This window comes from Gekko japonicus, unplaced genomic scaffold (assembly GCF_001447785.1).
Source record: "Gekko japonicus isolate JY-2015 unplaced genomic scaffold, Gekko_japonicus_V1.1 scaffold767, whole genome shotgun sequence".
NCBI lineage: Eukaryota > Metazoa > Chordata > Lepidosauria > Squamata > Gekkonidae > Gekko > Gekko japonicus.
The window spans coordinates 577852-598419 of record NW_015161972.1 but is presented as its reverse complement, the minus strand read 5'-3'; the positions used below and the strand labels follow the sequence as shown (position 1 = coordinate 598419).

At 42.2% G+C, this 20568-nt stretch overlaps 2 protein-coding genes across 2 annotated transcripts in view; one reads left to right on the top strand and one right to left on the bottom strand.

The window, feature by feature from the left end:
• Positions 1-1295: 1295 nt before the first annotated feature.
• Positions 1296-9736, bottom strand: BTD (biotinidase). The gene is made up of 5 exons (XM_015429695.1): positions 9671-9736; positions 5698-5923; positions 2949-3098; positions 1542-1654; positions 1296-1401 (listed from the first exon to the last, which is right to left on the bottom strand). The coding sequence occupies exons 2-5, from the start codon at positions 5917-5919 to the stop codon at positions 1374-1376; spliced, it is 513 nt and encodes a 170-aa protein (XP_015285181.1). The 5' UTR covers positions 5920-5923; positions 9671-9736; the 3' UTR covers positions 1296-1373.
• HACL1 (2-hydroxyacyl-CoA lyase 1) overlaps positions 9677-20568 on the top strand; it is a 27283-nt gene continuing 16391 nt past the window's right edge. The window contains exons 1-5 of the mRNA XM_015429696.1: positions 9677-9805; positions 11487-11591; positions 16575-16615; positions 17978-18058; positions 19243-19315. Coding sequence (XP_015285182.1) covers positions 9734-9805; positions 11487-11591; positions 16575-16615; positions 17978-18058; positions 19243-19315 — 372 coding nt within the window. The 5' untranslated portion in view covers positions 9677-9733. The remainder of the gene's footprint in view (positions 9806-11486; positions 11592-16574; positions 16616-17977; positions 18059-19242; positions 19316-20568) is intronic.

The following is a 20568-nucleotide window of genomic DNA, read 5'->3' as shown; positions in this document are numbered from 1 at the left end:
AAGCACAGCTGGGTAGCTTAGGTGTGGGGCTGGCTAATGCCAGCTGCTTGTGTGGGTGCAGAGGAGAGTGAGCACATTGGGAGGGGATGGACAATGTTTCCAGGCCGGGGTGGGAGGCTTGGGGAGTCTTTCTAGGAAGCAGCAAGCGGCTTACACTGTAGTAAAGGAGCATGCGTGCAACCCCCTGCACCCTCCCCGGGAGAAAAATGGTTTGCAAAGCACCTCATGGGGGTGGATTAAAAAAAATATATTACTGTAATTAAATTCCCTGTCCCACCAACCAAAATTTGCTGGCTACGCCCCTGCAGGCCAGCCAGAATCTGTGGAACTTTGCAGCTGATAAAATACTCCTAAAACCATGTTTTAGGCATGTACAATTAGAGGCCAATCAACACTACACTACTGGAAAATATTCTCTTTTTTATTAGATTCTCAGATTATTCATTTTAGTGCACTTTTTTGGTTGTATCAAATGTTCATTCTAGTCCTTCTCATACCATCGTCCATATAAACCAGCTGTTATTAAGCCTGTAGAAGCTCCCTTTTTCTTCATGAAGTAGTAGTTGTTTTTCCAGCCCAGATGATCAGCAAAGTCCAGTGTAACCCCTGATCTTAGCAACAGAGGAAAGACAAAAGCAGTGCTGAAATTTCCTTGGAGTTGAAAATCTATCAGTCCAGTGGCATTTGTGACTTCTTGCCCACAAGTGCTATAGTCAAGACTAGCACATTTCACTAAGACACAGGCTTGTACATAGTAGGTTCCATGCACTGTGTGTAGCCCATCAAAAGCCCCCAACACATACAATTCATTTGATAAAACCAATCTTTGGTAATTTAAATAACAGCAAAGGGTGTTGGAACAGACTTGGATGTTGCCTTCAGTTTCTGTTATGGGCGTTAAAGTAAAATTATCATACATAATTTCTCCATAAAATATGGGAAAGGTTTGCTGGGCTTCTTTGAGTGCCTTTCCACAGTGGGCTTTATCTTCCTTAAGACAAACATTATTGTCCATAGTGAAGACTGGAGCATTCTTCTGCGTGTTACTGTCAGGTATTGTAATGTTATCCATGTGGCTTTCATTCTGTGATGCAATGACAGGAATTTCTGCCAGTATAAGCTTACCGTTAACACTTTCCATGTCATAATAAATGAACGACTCGATTGGCGTGTATATTCCACTCCCTGTCATACCCAGGTTAGGATGGTGAATGTTTGCTGCCAAAAAATTGATGTTAAAAGTGGTTGCAAACGCTCGTTGAAATTCTACAGCGGACAGGAGTGGGAGCTGGTTCATCCATGCAGTAGGATATGCAATCTGTTTCACATTGTATTTCTTGATCAGGCTCACAGCTGGTTCATAGAACAGGATATCAAAGCAAGTGAAGAGTCCAAATTTGCCTGCAAAGGGTGTATCAAAAAGTGTGTAATCTGTCTGTGGTGGGGTATCAAAGGCATATTCAAAATACAGATTCTGTTTGCGGTATCTGGCTATGAGAGTACCATTGTCACTGAATGCTACATTAGTGTTGAACTGATACCTTCCATCTGGTGGGCACTTGGAATCACTGTGCTTGCAGGGCTGCTTAGTTCCTATGTTGGCCACAATAAACACTTTGTTCTTCTGTGCCAGACAGCTAAGTCGATGAAGAACCTGAAGAAACAGTATTTTTAAAGTGTTATGCTGTACAATATTGCTACAAGCCTTTGGTGATGTTTTTGATTAGCTGTTACATTAACCATACACTTTTAGATGTAGACCTATGACTGAGTGTTAATTAGAATGGTCCTTCCATGACAGGATAGCCAGTGTTTATGAAAGTGATGTTAAGCAACTAAGGAAGTCCAAGGCTGCTACACAGGGGCAGGCAATGGCAAACTACCTCTGAACATCTCTTGCCCTGAAAACCTGGCAGAGTTGTCATAAGTTGGGTGTGACTTGACGGCACTTTCCATCCATCACCACCACATTATTTATTTAGTTCCGAGATTTACTATCCTGCCCTCCCCCACAAGCGAGCTCAGGGCATTTACATTCATTATAGCAGGTTGGATCCAAAGGTTTCATTCTCAGTGGTAGTAAACTTTGTAGAAGATACAGAAAAACTTACAGTAAGCAAACGGGGGTGGGGGGGTGTTAACAGATGTTTGTTTGAAACTGATTTTGAAAGGGTTTTTTGAACAACATTAATTCTGTAAAGTGGAAACCTAAACAATTGTACCAAGAGAGCCTGTTTGCCCTAAGAAAGCTATCCTCCTACCTATACCGCCTTCAGCAAGGGAGTTTGGTTTATGTGCAAAAGCATACAGCTTGGAGTGCTGTAAAAAACATTGTGTATGTTGCATTTGAGGCTCTACATGCTGAACTTTCAGACATCCATTTATAGATCCAGTCCACCATCAGTCCCTTTAACAGTACCAGTCACTTGTCTGAAGGCCGGAGGGAATTGAATCAATAGGGTGAGTAGGTAGAGCTCATTTAACAGCTAAACATGGTAAAATGATAGAAACAGATGGCTGTGAATTCAAAGGAACAGTGCAATTAGAATCTGACCTTGAGTAGACGCACCCCTAAATTTCTGAATATAGAACTACTAGAGTTCACAAAAAGATCTAAATGTATAAGTAATAAAAGAATGTTTAATATCCAGGTTGGCTGCCAGGATAAAACATTTAGAATATCCATATTGCATTAGGAACTCAGTAAAGTAACATAACTGACAAAGCAATCCAAAGAAACTCTTCTGTGCTCCTTGATTAGACAAGTGTAACTGTTGTTTAGGATTACACTGTTACTCTATTCCTTAATAATATTTGCTCTCCTTTCTCTAAATGCTATTAAAGACTTCTAGTCTGTCTTATGTTTGTGCTACATTCTTCTCCACATTTGAAGTGCATGATTTTTTCTACATTAGTTTTACTACATTAGGAAATTCTGCAACTGATACCTCAGTGTCCTTGAACAAGTATCTTTCTTTGCATGGATTCCAAGTCAGAGAATCAGGATCAGGAATTAAATCCAAGTAAGGATAAATGGATGTCCTGGTGAAATTGAAGCCTTGAACTCCATCTTCAGGAAAAACAATGATTTTTGCTCCCTAATGGTAAATAAAGATGTCTGTGAGCCAACAGAAGGAATTACATGAAATCTCTTCCAAGGAGAAGCCGACAGTGGCTATGCATGAATATAGTGTGCAACATTTAACTGAATCTGAAGACGTTGGGATAATATTATACAGTGAGTCCTTGGCTATTTTTTCTTTAGTTGAAAAACCATCTCTAGGTAATACTATCCCAGTTTGACTTCTATTGACTTTTTACTTGTGCATCAAGTAAAACTAATCTGTTAAGATAAGGACCATTTTCTTTTGCTCTTGCCTTTTTAAGGGAGCTGTTGTACAGACACTTTTGATCAACTACAGCTTCTTACGTTTTCTACTGGTTGCATTCCATTTTTTCCTTTGCCATCCTGGAGAACTTGAAAGCTTGCACACACAGGAGCCCTTTTCAGATGTCTCATTTTACTTGTGCTTTATGTATGATGAATGCTTGCTGCCTATTGCCATGGTGAACTCTTGCCAACAGACAAACATGTTCATGCATACTGCTCTGAATAGCTAGGTTATGTACACAGCCTGAAATTGCAGTATCCCTCATTGTCTATGTAAAGTACAGCTCCTGTAAACAAGGTAACTATTACACAGTGAAGAACAGACACAAAAATTAACAAATCCCATTTTTAGACATTCCCCAAATGAACTCAGTGTTTCTGCCTTGTACAAAGTTTTACTCCAGTGGCACCTTTTAAGATTATTCAAGGTATAAGCTTTCGCACGCATGCACACTTTTCCAGATATATTCAGATATATCTGGACTCCAACATCTTTCTGCTGCTTCAGACCAATACAGCTACCCACCTGAATCTATCTATCTCTTGTATATTATTGGTATATGGGGATAGACACACTGAAAACATGATGCATATACCTTACGGGTGTTTTGTGTCTCGTGGACCATTGAAATTTCAGATCAGGGTACCAGCAGTAAATATTGTCATCCTGGCTGGGAGTACTGATGATGCTCTGTGCTAACGTTCACCTTTTCTTGTAGGTTGAACCTACTCCCCTTGTTCGTTAGCTATTATATATAATCATCATGTTGAGAATGTTGCCAGGCACCACCACCTTGCATTCAGCCTCCTGAAAGTATGTGATCCACAGGTATGGAACAGTAGCTGAGCCAGTGGTTGAAGTCTTGCTGCTTCAGACTTCATGGTGCACTGCAAGTCCACATAAGCCATGATATAAGAGGATCCTTCAGAATCCTTTCCTCACCGTCCTAGTAATCCCTGTTCCATTCTCTTGTACATATGAGGGGTTCTGAAGACTCAAGCACTGAGGTTCTTAGCAGTCATCCCTGATATAAGTCAGGCAAAAATTATTTGGTGTCAAGTACTTGCAGCACCATGAAACTGAATTCCTTTCTACTAATGTAGCCTTCTTCAACAGATGAGTGGCTGCTGCCCAGAGAGTTGACACAGTTGAGGATCCCATGCTCAAAAAATTGTTTTTTCTTCACTTAGTTGAATAATGTCCTTGTACAGTCCCACTGTCACCCAAACCATCTCAAAAGATTTCACATACACTCCAAACAGTTTTCTGTGGTTGAATACTGGCCTTTATCTGCCAGTTTCCAAAGAGCCACTCCTCCGTGGCCACTCTTGTCAATTGTAACCCAGACACACAAGAGGGCCAGCATTAGGTCACAAACACACAAAATGTCTTCATGTTTATTATGAAATAGAAATGCCAGTGCTTCTGTCTACCTCTGACACACCACATCTTGTACCTCTCCATAGTATATCCCAGCCTGTCAGGTTACGCCAGGACAATGAATGGTCAGCTTCACCCTCAATGAGACTGCCACACAGGAGACAAGTTGCTACTGGTAACGTGTGTGTGTTGAATGACAATGGTGTTAGAAATACCAGAGACAACATGCTTATAGCAGGGCTGAGAATGTTCTCTTCCCCCACCCCCTTTTTAACATTTAGAGGCAAGCTCCTTCATGTCTGGGGATTTAAGAAAGGTATGCCAGTCCATCCTATTAAAGTCTTCCTAATGGTCAGTTAATATAAATATAGAGGTTGGAAGGTTATTTCAAGTCCTAGCAGGTTCTTCTCTAATAATTTCAGGGTAATATATTGCATCAAAAGGGTATGAGCTACAGTAACAACAGGGTTTCTGTTAATTACTCTCAGCATGCCACAATTAAGGGTACATTTACACATCAATCTCCAATTTTGATATATTTATTTGCCTCACTATGTTTCCCCCCAGGAATTAAATCCAAACAAATGGTGATCATATAAACTAAGCTTGTTATGCCTGTTTAGTCCTTGCATCTGTTAAACATCTTCATCATGTTGCATGCTAATTTGCTGCTTACCTTCTACCTATATATATGGACTGGTAACTTCAATTTCACTGTATCTGAAGAAGTGTGTGTACACACGACAGCTTATACCTTGAATAAAACTTTGTTGGTCCTAAAGGTGTCACTGGACTCTAGTTTTGTTCAGCATCTTTTAATGATCAGTTTATTGAAATATAGGCTTCTGTCTGCAACAGCAAGCTTCCTAAATGGCTCCTGATATTTTCTCTTCTACTCCTTTATGATATATATATTTTATCTTACCTGTTTAGCAGCAAGGATCACTTGCTGCTCATAAATATCTAGGTTTCTGTTCATCAGCTCTAAAGCAGACTGTCGGTCAGTAACTATGGTTGGATTGGGATTCAAGATGACATGATGTTCATACACAGCAGCTATGTAATGTCCCCCGGTGTGGACGTCTACGGGGAGAACTTCAAAGAAGAGAATGAGTATGCAGGTGGTGCCCCAAGTAATGTCTGCCATGAATCTAAAATGGAAAACAGATGCAAGTGGAACATGAGTGATAATGCACATAAGGCAATTAAAATGTCTAATGCTTGTAGCTGTTATCTTATTAAGTTTGAAAATTGAATGGAGAAATCCACATGGAATATTAAAATTGAAGATTGCCCTTCCAACTAAGTGTACCTATGTTGGGTCCACAAATAGCATGAATTTGTTTCACAACACGGGCACAGGAAATATTGGCACTAACTTGTGAATTGTACAATTATTATAATGCTGCTGAGAAGAACAGGCATTGAGTGTCGCAGTGCTCCACTTCTGGGAGACAGTACTGCTGACAATAGAAAATTAAAATACTTCTGGGTAATACTGTGACAAATATGATCTCTGGCATGAGCTATTTTTAGGTGAACTCCGAACACCATAAATGTTCTTCCAAAATTAATTGCTGGCAAAGTTTGCCTGGGCAGCACTCAGTATTCTAGATAATCTGTTCCACATGGGAAAATCCTTTAGCAATTTACCCACTTGTGCTGCATTTCTTAATGATAATAATTCAAAGAAATTTAGCACATAGTAATTTACAACAGCCCCGACTTCAGTTTAAATGCATAGATGATAAAACATTTGGTGTCCATTAAATGATGCATTTTCCCCTTTTGTTTTAGGGCCTACTCACATGCACTGGAGTTTTAACAACTGTTTCAGCACTTTGGTTTCTCGTAACTTGTACAGAGTACTCTTCAGCATCCATTAACTTATACAACTGACAGGGCCAAGCACAGAATCTTCAAGATTCCCACACTAATCTTCTCAGTATCATTCCAATTTTAGTATATGTGCTGCCGCAGCAGGCACAGAAATTCAAGATTCGCAATGGCACTTTCTGTACTTCTGGTTGTGAACACTAGTGCCACAGCTGCAGTACAAGGACCCTTATTTGCTGCCGCTCCCTGCCCCCCATTGTCACTGGTTCTGAAAAGTTGTTTTTGTATATATCACACGGGCCGGATATCGTGGGGGGGAGGCGTGGCTAATTGCCCTGGCGCAGTTACATTAGCGATTACGCGATCCAACACGCCGGCAGCACACCACGGGTCCTTCCCTCGGCGCTGGTGGGTAAACGAGGGTGGCGATCACACGACGATCCTGCAGCGCGGCAAAGGAGCCGTGCGGCGCGATCACACAAACGATGGCTAGGCACCGCTGCCGTGACAAACGGGGTCATTTTTTTAAAAGCCGAAACGGCACTTTCGCTTTCCTCTTTGTGCGCATGCGCCGTTGGGTGCTTGTGCAAATCTTGTGGAGACTTGGGGGAAAAAACTTGTTTGCGAAGGGACATGGGCGGGCGCCGGATGCCACCACCGGAAACGCCATCAGACGCCAGCCCTTGCCCCGCGGTTTCCAGAAACTAGTACCTCGGAGGTACTAGTTTTTAACTCCGCATCTTCGGCAGGAAGCCTCGGGTTCGCCATGGGAGCTCTACGCTTCCCAGATGTTGCGGTGTGATCGCGCCCAGAAAATCCGCCTATCTTCCGTCTCTGTAGCGTGGCTAATGCTCCGTGTGACTGCAGCCAATATTTGGCATAAATTCGGATACACCAGGCAAGAGTGTGAGGGAGCAAAATGAGAGGACTGGTAGGATTTATACCAAGCGACTGCTATGAAAAACCAGAATTTGCATGTTTGGTATCTGAATGGCTTACCGAGTAACACAAAAGATATTGTGAAATGTGTATTTGAGCTGGATAGGCATTTGCAAAGCAGGGAGCAAACTGTGCTGTCATGCATGTTCAGCACTGATCTGAGCTCCTGCATTACCCTAAAAACAAACTTTTTGAGGAATGCAGTATACCAGTTCCTTCTGTGCCTTAGAGTAGTACCTGTTAGGATTGCCAACTTTGGGCTGGGAAATTCCTGGAGATTTAAGGGTGGTTGAGTTTTGGGGTCAGGAGCTCAACAGGGATATAATACCATATAATCTGCCTTCCAAAGCAGTCATTTTATCCTGTCAAATTTACTCAATCTGATTTGAACACAATGTTAACCACTGTATATTACTTTGCTAGCATACTATGGTAGGTTATTAAATTCAGTATAGAATGCACAGTACTCTAGAACAGTATTTCCTAACCTGTGGGTTGGGACCAAAAGTGCAAAGCCTCTGGAAATGGGTCATGGGCCAGCCCTCCCTAATAGCTGTCCCTGCCCTTTTGTCTTTTGGAAAGCAAGATCTCACACTGGAAACAGGATCTCCCATGTAATACATTATTTGCTACTTTTAATTCAATGTATATGCATGTTGATCAAGTAAAACATGTCCTGATGGTTAGTAAATTGAATTTCTTAGAATTTTAGGGGGGATTAGAGGGTATAATGGAGAAGGAGAGGGTGGTCAAAGGCTGGAGTGTAACCTCCATATGGGAAGGTTGTAGCAAAAGCTCGTATCACTCCACTTTCCAATATATGGGACAGATGGACTCAACAACAGGAAATCTAGATCTCAAGTAAGTCCAGATGGAGACCTAGGTTTCCTGTCTCATTACCAATACTGATATCGTCAATGCCTACTATCCCTCTGCATATCACACCTAATCCAATCATGCCTGCTATTGTCATTTGCCTGCTAATGTCATTCGGCATCTTAAATCACTCCTTTCCAAATATGTAGGACAGATGGACTCAACGTTCTAGCTGTATCTGAAGCAGTGAGCAGTGACCCATGAAAGCTCATACCATGTCACAAATTTTGTTATCCTTTAAGGTGCTACTGGACTCTTGCTCTTTTCTGGGTATTTCATTTATTTTTTGCCTTCTGTAGAGGCTTTAAAAAAGTATGCTGTTCTTTGGACAAGCTATAACACTCTACTATATAGCCTTCAGGAAAACGAGTACTACTTGTATGCAAATCATCCATGCCTGCATTCTTTCCTGTCTCTTTTTAGTGCTCTTTCAGGATACAGGAGAAAGCAAGAAAACGACCTTGAAATATGTCTAGGCTGAAGAATTGGTACCTGAAAATGTTTTTTTAAAAAGGCATCAAAGATATAACGGCTTTATTCTAATATAAGCTTCTGTAGTCTGTGCCCTTTACATGCAACACATATTCACAGCAGTTTCAGAGACAAAAAGATGTAGGCAAGCTGTAGGTAGCCCTCATAAATTATATTAGGCGGAAGTTGCTATAACAGTCGCTGTCCTTGTAGAATACTTCTGAGATTCGCATAGAAATGTCACATATTGCATTTCATGAAGGCTTAACTCCACTGTTCGCAAACGGAAAGGGAAAAGAGACTTTAAGGTGCCCCAGGACTCTCTTTGTTTTGTGTTTACTACACTAGATTAACACAGCTACTCCCTGTGCAACTGGCGGAGCACTCTTCACCCCCACCCCATCTTGCCTATACGATTCTAAAAACGCCAATCCAGCTGCGCCATTACCGACTCTGCTCCAGCCCTGGCAGGCACTAACTGCCTCTCCCCGCCTCCCTGTTTTGCGCACAGAAGCTCCTGCACTGCGAGCCAAGAGTCTACCACGCACTATGTTGATTGGCTACTGTTTAGGCACACTTAGCCTATCAAAACCCGTTCTCTGGCTCTGCCTCTCCCCCACCCCTTGCCTGCCCCAACATGAAAGTTTGTGGCGTAGGCGGTGACTATCTGAAAGCTCCGCCCACTCCGTTGTCTCTTCCCCGCTATTGGCTGTTCTAGCGGTCTATACAGTAAACGGGGACTTTGTCGATCCCACAGAACGCCAACGAGAGGTTACCTGTCCCTGTGGAGACGGAGGTGTTCGGTCTTCTCTGATTTGGCAATTTTAGGCGAACGCGGGATGGCGCCTCAAAGCGTGGAAGAGGAATGCGTCAGTGGGGCTAACCTAATCGCGGAGGCCCTAAAGATGCAAGTGAGTGTGACCCTTGAACTCAGCAGCAACCGGAAATATTGTTTTGACCTCGGTACGGGAACCGGGGAGGATCAGTTCGTTTCAAAATTGCACGGGAAGGGCAGGGGTGGGAGATCAATTCATATCTCTCCGAGTTATAGCAACTGATGCAATAAGGTTGCCAGCCTGCAGGTGGGGCCTGGAGATCTCCCGCTTTTACAACTGATCTCCAGCTGACAAGATCAGCTCCCCTGGAGAAAATGGCTGCTTTGAAGGGTGGACTCTATGGCATTGGACCATGCTGAGGCCCCTCCCCAAACCCCGCTGTCTCCTGGCTCCACCTCCAAAGTCTCCAGGTATTTTCCAGCCCAGACCTGGCAACCCTATGATGCAACTTAGTGCCCAGTTCCCTTTATCACCAGGTGGTCACGCAGAGCTCACTGAAGGAGGTTACTTTCGAAATGAATCACTCTCGTCCTGATGCTTCTTATATTAAGGACTGCAAAAGTTTCTCATTTTGGCTACGTGGGGAGAGTGGCAAATTGGGACAAAAGTTTCCTATATCAGGTCATATCGTACTCACTCTCAGCATTTTTTTAAAAAAAGAACTTGTTTGTGCATGAGTCTCTTACTCATCTCCAGAGTCTCTTACCTTGCCCCAAGGATCATTTTGAATTTCAATTTAGCAAGAGTTCTTGAAGCACTTATGAGTATCATTAAAGCAGACAAGATTGCAGACTAAAAACAAAGGTACAGTTTCTTGCAATATTAGCTATTCCTAATCATTAGCTAAAGTAGCTGTTTCTTCATCCTTATCATTATTTTGTAAATAATTGCCATACCACTCCACCATAACTGATTCATCAGTGTGGCCTTTGATCTAAGGAGAACACTCTTTTTAGAAAGCCAGTAATTTAATTAGTTAATCGTTACATGTGATGTTTTAGCAGAGTTTCTTTCCTTCAGTCAGTGTTTACTGCTTTATAACAATTCAAAATGTCACCCTATGTGTTTTTTAACTTCTCATAACAAGGTAGGGATAGGAGCAAAATGTGATACTATCCTAAAGGCTTGATTCATGGGTTTTCTTCCCTGATGTTAAAGTGTGCATGCACATTATATATGGGACTGGTCTAACTAAGAATGTATTGATTTAGTTATATTCATATGTACACACACCCCTTTTCCTCACCCCTGGAACATGTGTAGAACAGGAGCATGGCTACTTCCTTGCTGTTCCCCAAAAAGCAGAAGTCTATTTGAGCTAAACTTGGATCACAACTGGATGGCTTCATAGCAAGATAGAAGCCTGATGGAAAAATAATCTACTTTTGCATTACATGGAGTCTTTAATGGGGCTTCACTAATAGATGTCTGTTGGGGAATGGGGTTCATACAGGAAGGCTTACTGGGACTACTTAGGGCTCTACAGGTTAAAATAACACCTTAATTTAGGCCAGAAACAGTCAATAGCGAATGTTTTGAAAAGGATTTGGATGTAAAGGTTTTATACTTGAATGTACCAGCAATGTAGATTGGGTTGTTAGAAGCTTGCTTTTAAGTATTTACCTACAGTTGTCCTTGGAGAAATTGACACCGTACAAATGACTGTTGAGCTTTGGCTAGCATTTAAGATTTGGTTAACTGAAGGTAAATTATTTTGAGAACTGATTTTTTTTCTATAACTCTTTGTTCTTTTCAGAATGTTGAGTACATCTTTGGTATTGTTGGTGTTCCCATAACTGAAATAGCAGTTGCTGCTCAAGCAAGTGGAATTAAGTATGTTGGAATGCGCAATGAACAAGCTGTAAGTAGCTGTGGTGGTGCTAGTTGTGTTATATGTTGTTCGCTCATTAAGCGTTCTGTGTTGAAACTTCATCTTACATGCCGATGATCTGAGCTCCCTTGCAGATCAAGTGGCCTGATTATGATTCCATCTTCTACATGTTCTCCCCTCTGCACTTCCTTCAAAACTGTTGCTGAGAGTGACAGCACAGATGTAGGTTATTTTCTGGGAATCTATAGCAGCCGTATCGACTTGTGCAGCTAGTTCAAGCTGGCAGCCTCTGAAACATCTTATGGGGTGCTACCATCTCAGGCTGAGGAATACATGCATCACCTGTTGATACAGCAATTTTGCATTTAGTGAGGAAGAGAAAGAAGGGGGTGTTTGATGCAAAAATTATCATTATGAGCTGAAGTTGGCTGCTATCTATGGTTATCTGTCTTCTGAGCACATGCCAGTTCAGTTTCTGAAGTGCACTTTGGTCACCCCATATAACAAAAACGGTTTGGAAGCTTCAGTTAATGCAGAATGCAGCAATGCTTTTGTTGATGGGTGCTAGTTACCGTGATTGTGTCTTACTGATGTCGAAAGGATTGTACTGATTACTTTATTGCTTCTGGACATAATTCAGAGTTCAGTAGCGAATGTTTTGAAAAGGATTTGGATGTAAAGGTTTTATACTTGAATGTACCAGCAATGTAGATTGGGTTGTTAGAAGCTTGCTTTTAAGTATTTACCTACAGTTGTCCTTGGAGAAATTGACACCGTACAAATGACTGTTGAGCTTTGGCTAGCATTTAAGATTTGGTTAACTGAAGGTAAATTATTTTGAGAACTGATTTTTTTTCTATAACTCTTTGTTCTTTTCAGAATGTTGAGTACATCTTTGGTATTGTTGGTGTTCCCATAACTGAAATAGCAGTTGCTGCTCAAGCAAGTGGAATTAAGTATGTTGGAATGCGCAATGAACAAGCTGTAAGTAGCTGTGGTGGTGCTAGTTGTGTTATATGTTGTTCGCTCATTAAGCGTTCTGTGTTGAAACTTCATCTTACATGCCGATGATCTGAGCTCCCTTGCAGATCAAGTGGCCTGATTATGATTCCATCTTCTACATGTTCTCCCCTCTGCACTTCCTTCAAAACTGTTGCTGAGAGTGACAGCACAGATGTAGGTTATTTTCTGGGAATCTATAGCAGCCGTATCGACTTGTGCAGCTAGTTCAAGCTGGCAGCCTCTGAAACATCTTATGGGGTGCTACCATCTCAGGCTGAGGAATACATGCATCACCTGTTGATACAGCAATTTTGCATTTAGTGAGGAAGAGAAAGAAGGGGGTGTTTGATGCAAAAATTATCATTATGAGCTGAAGTTGGCTGCTATCTATGGTTATCTGTCTTCTGAGCACATGCCAGTTCAGTTTCTGAAGTGCACTTTGGTCACCCCATATAACAAAAACGGTTTGGAAGCTTCAGTTAATGCAGAATGCAGCAATGCTTTTGTTGATGGGTGCTAGTTACCGTGATTGTGTCTTACTGATGTCGAAAGGATTGTACTGATTACTTTATTGCTTCTGGACATAATTCAGAGTACTAGTTTTAAAGCACTAAACAACCATGGACTAGGGCCCTGAAAGAACCACTTATTTCCATGAAACAGGGTTTTTTTTTATGTGGTGCCCATGCCCATCCACGTTGCCCACCTATATTTCCCTTGGCACCTGCCAAGCATTTCAGAAAACAAGTGGAGCCATTGTAAGGCCAGGCTTGCTATTCATTCAAATGAAAGGATTTTCCGCGGCCGTGATTACAGATACCCCACTGGAGGAGGAGGAGGACTGGTAAGCACCTTGGCTTTCCTTAGTCATTGTATGGCTCTGTTCTCGCCTCAGGCTTTGTTTCTTCCTGGGAGGTTCAAGGAGGGGGATATTCCACTTGGCTCTGCCTCCTGAAGCAGCCATTTTAGGGAAGTTAACATTGTTTTGTTTGTTTGGTTCAGCCAGACTTTGGGCTCATGTGGGGGACTGGGGCTGTACCCTGGGCTTTTTCTACACCAGAAGTATACATAAAAATATTATGTACACATCACTTCCACCTTTGAAATCAAAGGCAGCCCTGACAGTATTTGCACAGTGGAAGGGAAAGTGTGGCTCTTGTACCCACACAGTTTTGTGTGCTCTTTAAGCCTGTCACTCGGTTTGACAAAGTGTTGTTGCCATGACATCCTGCTTGTGAGGTAGAAAAAGCCTTGCTAATGAAGACCCCAATTCAAAATATCTTCCTGAAGGAAAGGGGAATGAGGAATGAATATTCCTGGAGGAAAGGGGAACGAGAAAAAGAAGGGAAACACATATGATGTTATATTGCCTTCTAATTCCTGAATAGTTCTTTTCTTCCCTCTTTTGTATGTCGAAGGTACTCCATAAAAACTACATTTCCACCTACCATTCTGAGTATAAATAGTCTTGCTGTTTTGCTCCCACGCTAAGTTCCTTGTTAACTATTCATTTTTGTGCTCTCTGCATTTACCGGCATTCTTAGCAATTTAACTATTCCTACTCTCGCCCTTCCCCTTGTGTGCTCTGAGAGCTGCTTCATGCTGGGCAATAAGACATTCAGAGGGCAGGTATCATTTTTTATAACTTGAGAGGGGTAATAGAACTGCTCTGTCACATTTGCCTAGAGTGAAAATGCAAACTAAGTATTAGAATGAAAATACAAACTAAGTACATGTGCTTTAACAAGTTGGGAGGTAGACAGTTTGGGAATCCCACTCTATCCTTTAAAGCCTTTTCCTACAGGATTTACCTAAAGTCTTGGGGTCTTGAGCAGGCCGACTGCTTCTCCCCTCTTTAAGTGATGGTCAGCATTTTTCATTGTTTTGGCCTTTCTGGAGCATCCTGAGTCCTTCCCTCCCTCATTTAGTTAATTGGCAAAGTCCTGTTTTTCTGCAGGAGTCCATCGTCCAAACAGGTAGAAAGCTAAAGGGATCTTCTTCTTTGAATGGCCCTGTTCTACAGAGTTCATCCTCTGCACAAGAGCCAGCCAGTTTACTTTGATTCAGGAATATTTTAGGTTGTCTTGTGAGTTGCTAACCTTTTATACAGTTCCTACATTTTCTCTTAGAGAGCCAGTGCAGTGTAGTTGTTAAAGTGTTGGAGTTGGATTTGGGATAAAAAGGTAAAGGTTTCCCTTGCTCGAAAGCCATTTGAATCTGACTCTAGGGGGCAGTGCTCATCTCTGTTTCCAAGCCGAAGAGCCAGCGCTGTCCGAAGACTTTTCCATGGTCATGTGGCTGGCTTGACTAAATGCTGAGGTGCACAGAACGCTGTTACCTTCCCACCGAAGTGATACCTATTTATCTACTTGCAATTTCTTGCTTTCGAACTGCTAGGTTGGCAGGAGCTGGGGCCAGTGATGGGTGCTCACTCCGTCACTGGGATACCCAGGTTCAAATCCCAGCTCTGTCATGGAGGTTGTAGGGTGACCTTGGGCCAGTCACACACTGTCAGTCTGACCTGCCTCACAGGGTTGTTGGGAGGCTAAAGTGAAGGAGGGAACAGCTTGAGTCCCTATTGGCAGGTTATAAATAAAATGACTTTGTAGAAAGTTAAAGATTCTCATAAGCAATTACTTTCCAAATGGGGCCTCATATCCACGCTGAACTGGCCTTCTGTTCCAAGTCCACACACAGAAGCTTCTAACAGGATTTCATCCCTGAGGTAAACAACAGAGTTGAAAGGAACAGATAATCAGGCAGTCACAAATGGTAGTTCAGCCAATCGTTTTTGCTTGAAGCGACTTTGTCCATCTGTCCTTAAAATGGAATATATTGTATGCTATTTATACAACAGGAATTAAAACGATGTTATATTCTAGAGAGTTACTTCACTTAGTTTTCAGCGGTCACGATCAACCGCGAGTAGTGCAGCAGACAACTGATTCTCACTAGCGGCTGCTCAAAAATCCTGGTTTGCCTGATGTTATTGACCACAGCAAGGAGTACCAAGGGTGGTGGTGGCTGTTTGCAGCTCTGCAACTGTGACTCTGTATCCTTGTGGGTGGTGCTACAGAAAAATCAGGGATCGTGGCTTGGTCTAGTGGTTAAGATTGTCAGGCTACGATCTAGGAGACCCCAGGTTCAAATCCCCAGTCTGCTATGTGACTTTATGGCAGTTGCTGTCTTGGTCTAACCTACCTCACAGGGCTGTTGCGGCCCAGCCCACAGGGCTCTTTTTGTAGCAGGAACTCCTTTGCATATTAGGCCACACCCCCTAATGTAGCCAATCCTCCAAGAGTTTACAGAGCTCTTCTTACAGGAGCTACTGTAAGCTCTTGGAGGATTGGCTACATTAGGGGTGTGTCACTTAATATGCAAATGAGTACCTGCTACAAAAAGCCCTGCCGGGGGATAAAAATGGGGAGAACCATGTATACCACCCTGAGCTCCTGAGTGTAATGAAAGCATTATGGTAAATTTACTTCTCTTCACTGCTGACAGGACAATTTCTGTAAGTTTTGACTTCCATATCTTTTCTCTTTGACGCCACCTGCTGGTATACGGCAAAAATATTCACACAAGTAATCCCCAAAATAGTTTTCTGTGATGGCAAAATGTGTAAAAAATGTCCATGTTCTTGCATAATAGTTTAAACTATGAATTTTACAGTTAGGAGCCAGAGCCATAGCATCTGCTTCTGAAAAGGGTGACCTGCTTTCAGAGGGAAGATTCCTGCAATACTCTGTGGTAGTCATTTGGGGTTTTCTGGGCATCCACCACTCATCTTTTTTCAGAATGACAGTGCAGAACCAGCTGTAGTAACCGGCATCCATTGTTTCTGAGAGCCAAAGTCCCATTTTTTCCACTGTTCAGCTTTGGCGGGTTAGAGCTCAAACTCAGTATTCCCTGCTGTCCATAAGAGAGGTATGAAAACTAATGTTGCGCCATTGTGATTACACCTGAAATCCGATTCTTATCTTTAAATCTTTTATGTTTTGTCTTCAATAGGCTTCCTATGCTGCCTCTGCTGTTGGGTACCTGACAGGCAGGTGAGATGGGTGCTTCTGTTTGTCTTCAGACATAGAGTTCGGTTGAGTTCCAAAAGCAGTCCCAAGTTTCCTTTTATTTCATCAGACCATAACTTCTGGAGCTTTGTTGGGGTTTCCTTCTAGAATTCACTCTTTGCATGTTTCTAGTAGCAGGGCAATATAGTATGTAGTGAAGACATACAGCTACACGTATAGCGGCATGTGGCACACATGTGCTTTGGTGAACAATGACCTCTTCACAGCGTCTGATGGTGTGTGTGCAGTAACCATTGCTCTGTTTCTGTATTAGACAAAACTTTCCCTTTTTAATCTCTTGAGCCTATTTAAATGTAAAAAAGGGAATGACTTTTGAAGGTCTTTGTTCCCCATCTTGGCTAAATCAAAAATCCATGTATGGAAAAACATTATTGATAGTGAGGCTTGCATGTATTATTTGCAGTTGGTTTTATAGACTATAGGAATATTGAGAAAAAATGTGCCTGTCCTTTCATCAAGGAGATTTATCTCCCCCCCCCCCCCCCACCATTCTACTTTCATATTCCTTCTTTGTTATTTGTTTTTCTCTTTTCCACTTTACACATCCTGCTGCTCTGAGCAGTGGGCTGCATTGGGCATTTCCCCCTCTCAGGACAAGCATTCTCATGTGGCTTTTGCTCTGCTCTGTTTCAAGCATAAAATTGGCATGGTAGCCCTTTAAACCCTTTAAATCAGTCTATTCTGTACACAGAGGGCTGGGGGGGGGGTCTCGACTAGACCAGGTCTAGTCAAGATTTTAAGATGTGCCAGACAATGATGATGATGGGAGGGGCAGTAGGGGTGACAAATGCTTTCGTTGAGTCGTTGTCATCCAAGGGCTGCTTGCTCGTGATACAGAAGAAGAGGTGATTGCAGCAAGTCATCATAGTGATTGCTATAACATTTGACTCGGAGATGCACATCTTCAGTTCATAAAAATGAAATCATAACTCCTTCAGGGAGGCTTGTCATCTATCCAGCTGCTGCTTGTGTCTCTCCTTCAGTCACTGTGGGATTTACAGAGGGAATGTGCAGTTTTTGTGTCTTTTGTGAAGCAGCTTCACGAGTCAAAGTGGAAGAGTATACATGGACTTGGCCATAAATGGAACCCAGTTAGGTCCTGGTCACCCATGGAAATCATGGCAGGGCATTGGTGTGTTGACACTGAGCTGCATCACATGAGTTTCTTGGTACAGCGAGATATTCTTAACTGAAGGAAGAGATTCGGGTTATGGTTTTTTTCAAAGTAATCCTGCTGACATAACACTGCACAGTCATGTCTCTACATGATGCATTTGGATTTTTGAGTTTGTTCATGTGTGCTTTTATATACCTATTTCCCTCTAGGCCTGGTGTATGCCTTGTCGTCTCTGGCCCGGGTCTTGTACATGCTCTAGCTGGAATGGCAAATGCAAACATGAATTGCTGGTAATACACTTTTGTTTTTTTCCTTAGTGATTCTGAGTATTAATCTACTGTAAGATATTGTGCTTCTTTAGTGTGTAATGACAACCAGAGGAAGATAGCGTAGTGTCCTGTATTGTTTTACTTTTCAGGTATCTATTTCCAGATTTTTTTTCTGTTTAGAAAGGTGGCCTTTTGGGATAGGTAAAATACAAATAACATATAGTTAATCTGAAGACTTCAGGCATTTCTCAGTGTTAATTGCTATGCAGCGAAAGAACTCTTGCACATCAGGAAACATACTGTCAGTCTCAGCTACATTTTTTGCTTAATCAGTGTAATCACATCATAACTTGGTTTTGGCAAGTCACCATTATCCTTTGAATCTGGAGTCTGTCAAAGACATGATAATGTTCTTGCTTGGTAGTTATCATATGTCTCTATCCTAAAGAGGAAGGCAAAGCCCTCTGGTTTTTATTTTGCAGATACCAACACTAGTCTAAAGTATGACTGCTAAATAATAGTAATGAGTAAGCAAAATGGCTCACTACGCTTTTATAAGAACTGTGTTAATTCTACTCCTGCAAAATCAGTGGAAACTCGCAAGAATAAAATCTTTAAGCACTTGATGAGACTCAAAATGTCAGTGGCCCTGACCCAAAGGCAGTAGTGGCCACTGCGCAGTTGGGTGGAGTTATCAGTTTTGGCTGGGCCAGTCACTGTCTTGGAGTTTAGCCCCCTCTCTCTCTGAGGGTGGGATTAGTGCTCTAAAGCTGACTATGCTGGCCAGTGTAGACCATCAGCATGGATCTCTCCTTCTGTATTCCTGATTACTAGATGCAAGGGGGCTTTACCCCAAGCTATGCTGTTTGCTTCAATCCATGCGCTGCTCTTTCAGGGTCAGAGCAAATACGTACTGGGTCTTTCTGTAGTAGGGTTGCCAAGTTGAAATATCTACTTACTGGGGGACTCCCGTGCTGCGGCATAGAGTTTTCCCTTAGATGTCCGTGGCCCCGCCCCCAGCATGCCCGGCGTGGTCGCGTCGCTTCCAGGTGACGCACACATTGGGGTGGGGTTCCCCCCCGGGGCCCGATCCGCCAGCGGTGGGGAACGGGCCTCTGGGGCGGGGGTTTCCCCGCCCCCCGGGGGGACTTGGGAAGCCTATTCTGCAGGCTTGCATTTTTAAGAAATAATGTCTGTGTTTTCAGGCCTTTGATTGTCATTGGAGGTTCCTCTGATAGAAATCAGGAAACCATGGGAGCTTTCCAAGAATTTCCACAGGTGTGTACTTATGTCATTTTTCCCCATCAAAGTACTTTGTAAATACTGCAAGATACATTTTGTTAGTTAAAATTGGATGCAATCTTCCCTTTGACACTTTCATGTCCTTACACTTGTGAATCTGTAGATGTGCAGCCAACCCTGTTTCGGAAGTAGTAGCTAGCCCAATCCTAGCAAAGAGGGGCTTGGGCCAAGTAGCAAAAATTTTACATTCTAGCCATTGACAATATCACAGTGATCTTTTCTGTGTCAGTCTATCTATAACAGGAAACAGGATTCATATAGCCCCACATGCTTTGATCAGGAGAGGGGGAATCTGTTTCAAGGCAACCAAGTTACTGAAATGCTGGCTCAATTGTAGAAAAGACCTAGGTCTACAACAGCCTTCTTGTAGGGCTCTTCACTGAGGTGCTGCAACTCCTTCTGCCCCCCATGGCTGGTGGTGCCCCCTTTTGTTCTGTGTGTGTGGGATTTCTATTTAATGACAGCCATGGAAGGGTAGCCCAGATATTATAAGCTTGAGTTTAGTGTGGCTTCAAGAAATGAGTACTTTAATTGTCGGTCACAGAGAATCGCTCCATGTGGCTTCATATTGTTGTTGGGGATGATTTATTATGTATTGCTTTTTCGTTGCTCAGAGTGCTTCTATCTTTTATCTTATCATAATAAAACAGCCTTGTAAGGTAGACCAGTATTATTTCCCTGTGCACTTCAGATGATATTCGTATATGAATACATGGATAGCTAAATGAATGGTAAACATAGCTAGATGTTCTTGCAATTACTGCATGAACTGGCCTTTAGAAACTGGTGAATGGCATGTCTTACAGTGCAATCCTACACAGTGTCCTGTCTTACATCATCAGTGGGCTTAAACTGGAGTAACCATACGTAGAATTGTACTGTACTGTTAGATAGAAGTCCTTGTTTATCTTTTCATTCTTTGACTCATACTGGTAATGACTACTAGATTTTAGTACTGAAATTAAAAGTTTGCATATCGGCAAGCATCTTAATATACTGCTATAACATGAAATAAATAATTGGATTCATTCTAAAAACCAGTCATTTATTGGCCTAAGGGATAATATTTTAAAGGAATATTTCCTTTTATTGAAAATTGCAAATAACCATAGAATTATATGAAATGTTTTTGTAAAGTTGCTTTATGATAGTTTAAAAAACTGAAAACAGATGTTGTTTTATGTTTGGTTTGTTTCCTTGGTTCTAGGTTGAAACATGTAGGTTATACA

What these genes read in the sequence shown, in the direction of transcription:
- BTD (XM_015429695.1), bottom strand. Translation starts at nt 5,919, where the DNA reads ATGGCAGACATTACTTGGGGCACCACCTGCATACTCATTCTCTTCTTT. An exon ending in TGATCCTTGCTGCTAAACAG is followed by an intron (nt 3,099 to 5,697) that starts GTAAGATAAAAT and finishes ATTTACCATTAG; the next exon opens with GGAGCAAAAATCATTGTTTT. An exon ending in AAGTGCCCACCAGATGGAAG is followed by an intron (nt 1,402 to 1,541) that starts GTATCAGTTCAA and finishes CACCCTTTGCAG; the next exon opens with GCAAATTTGGACTCTTCACT.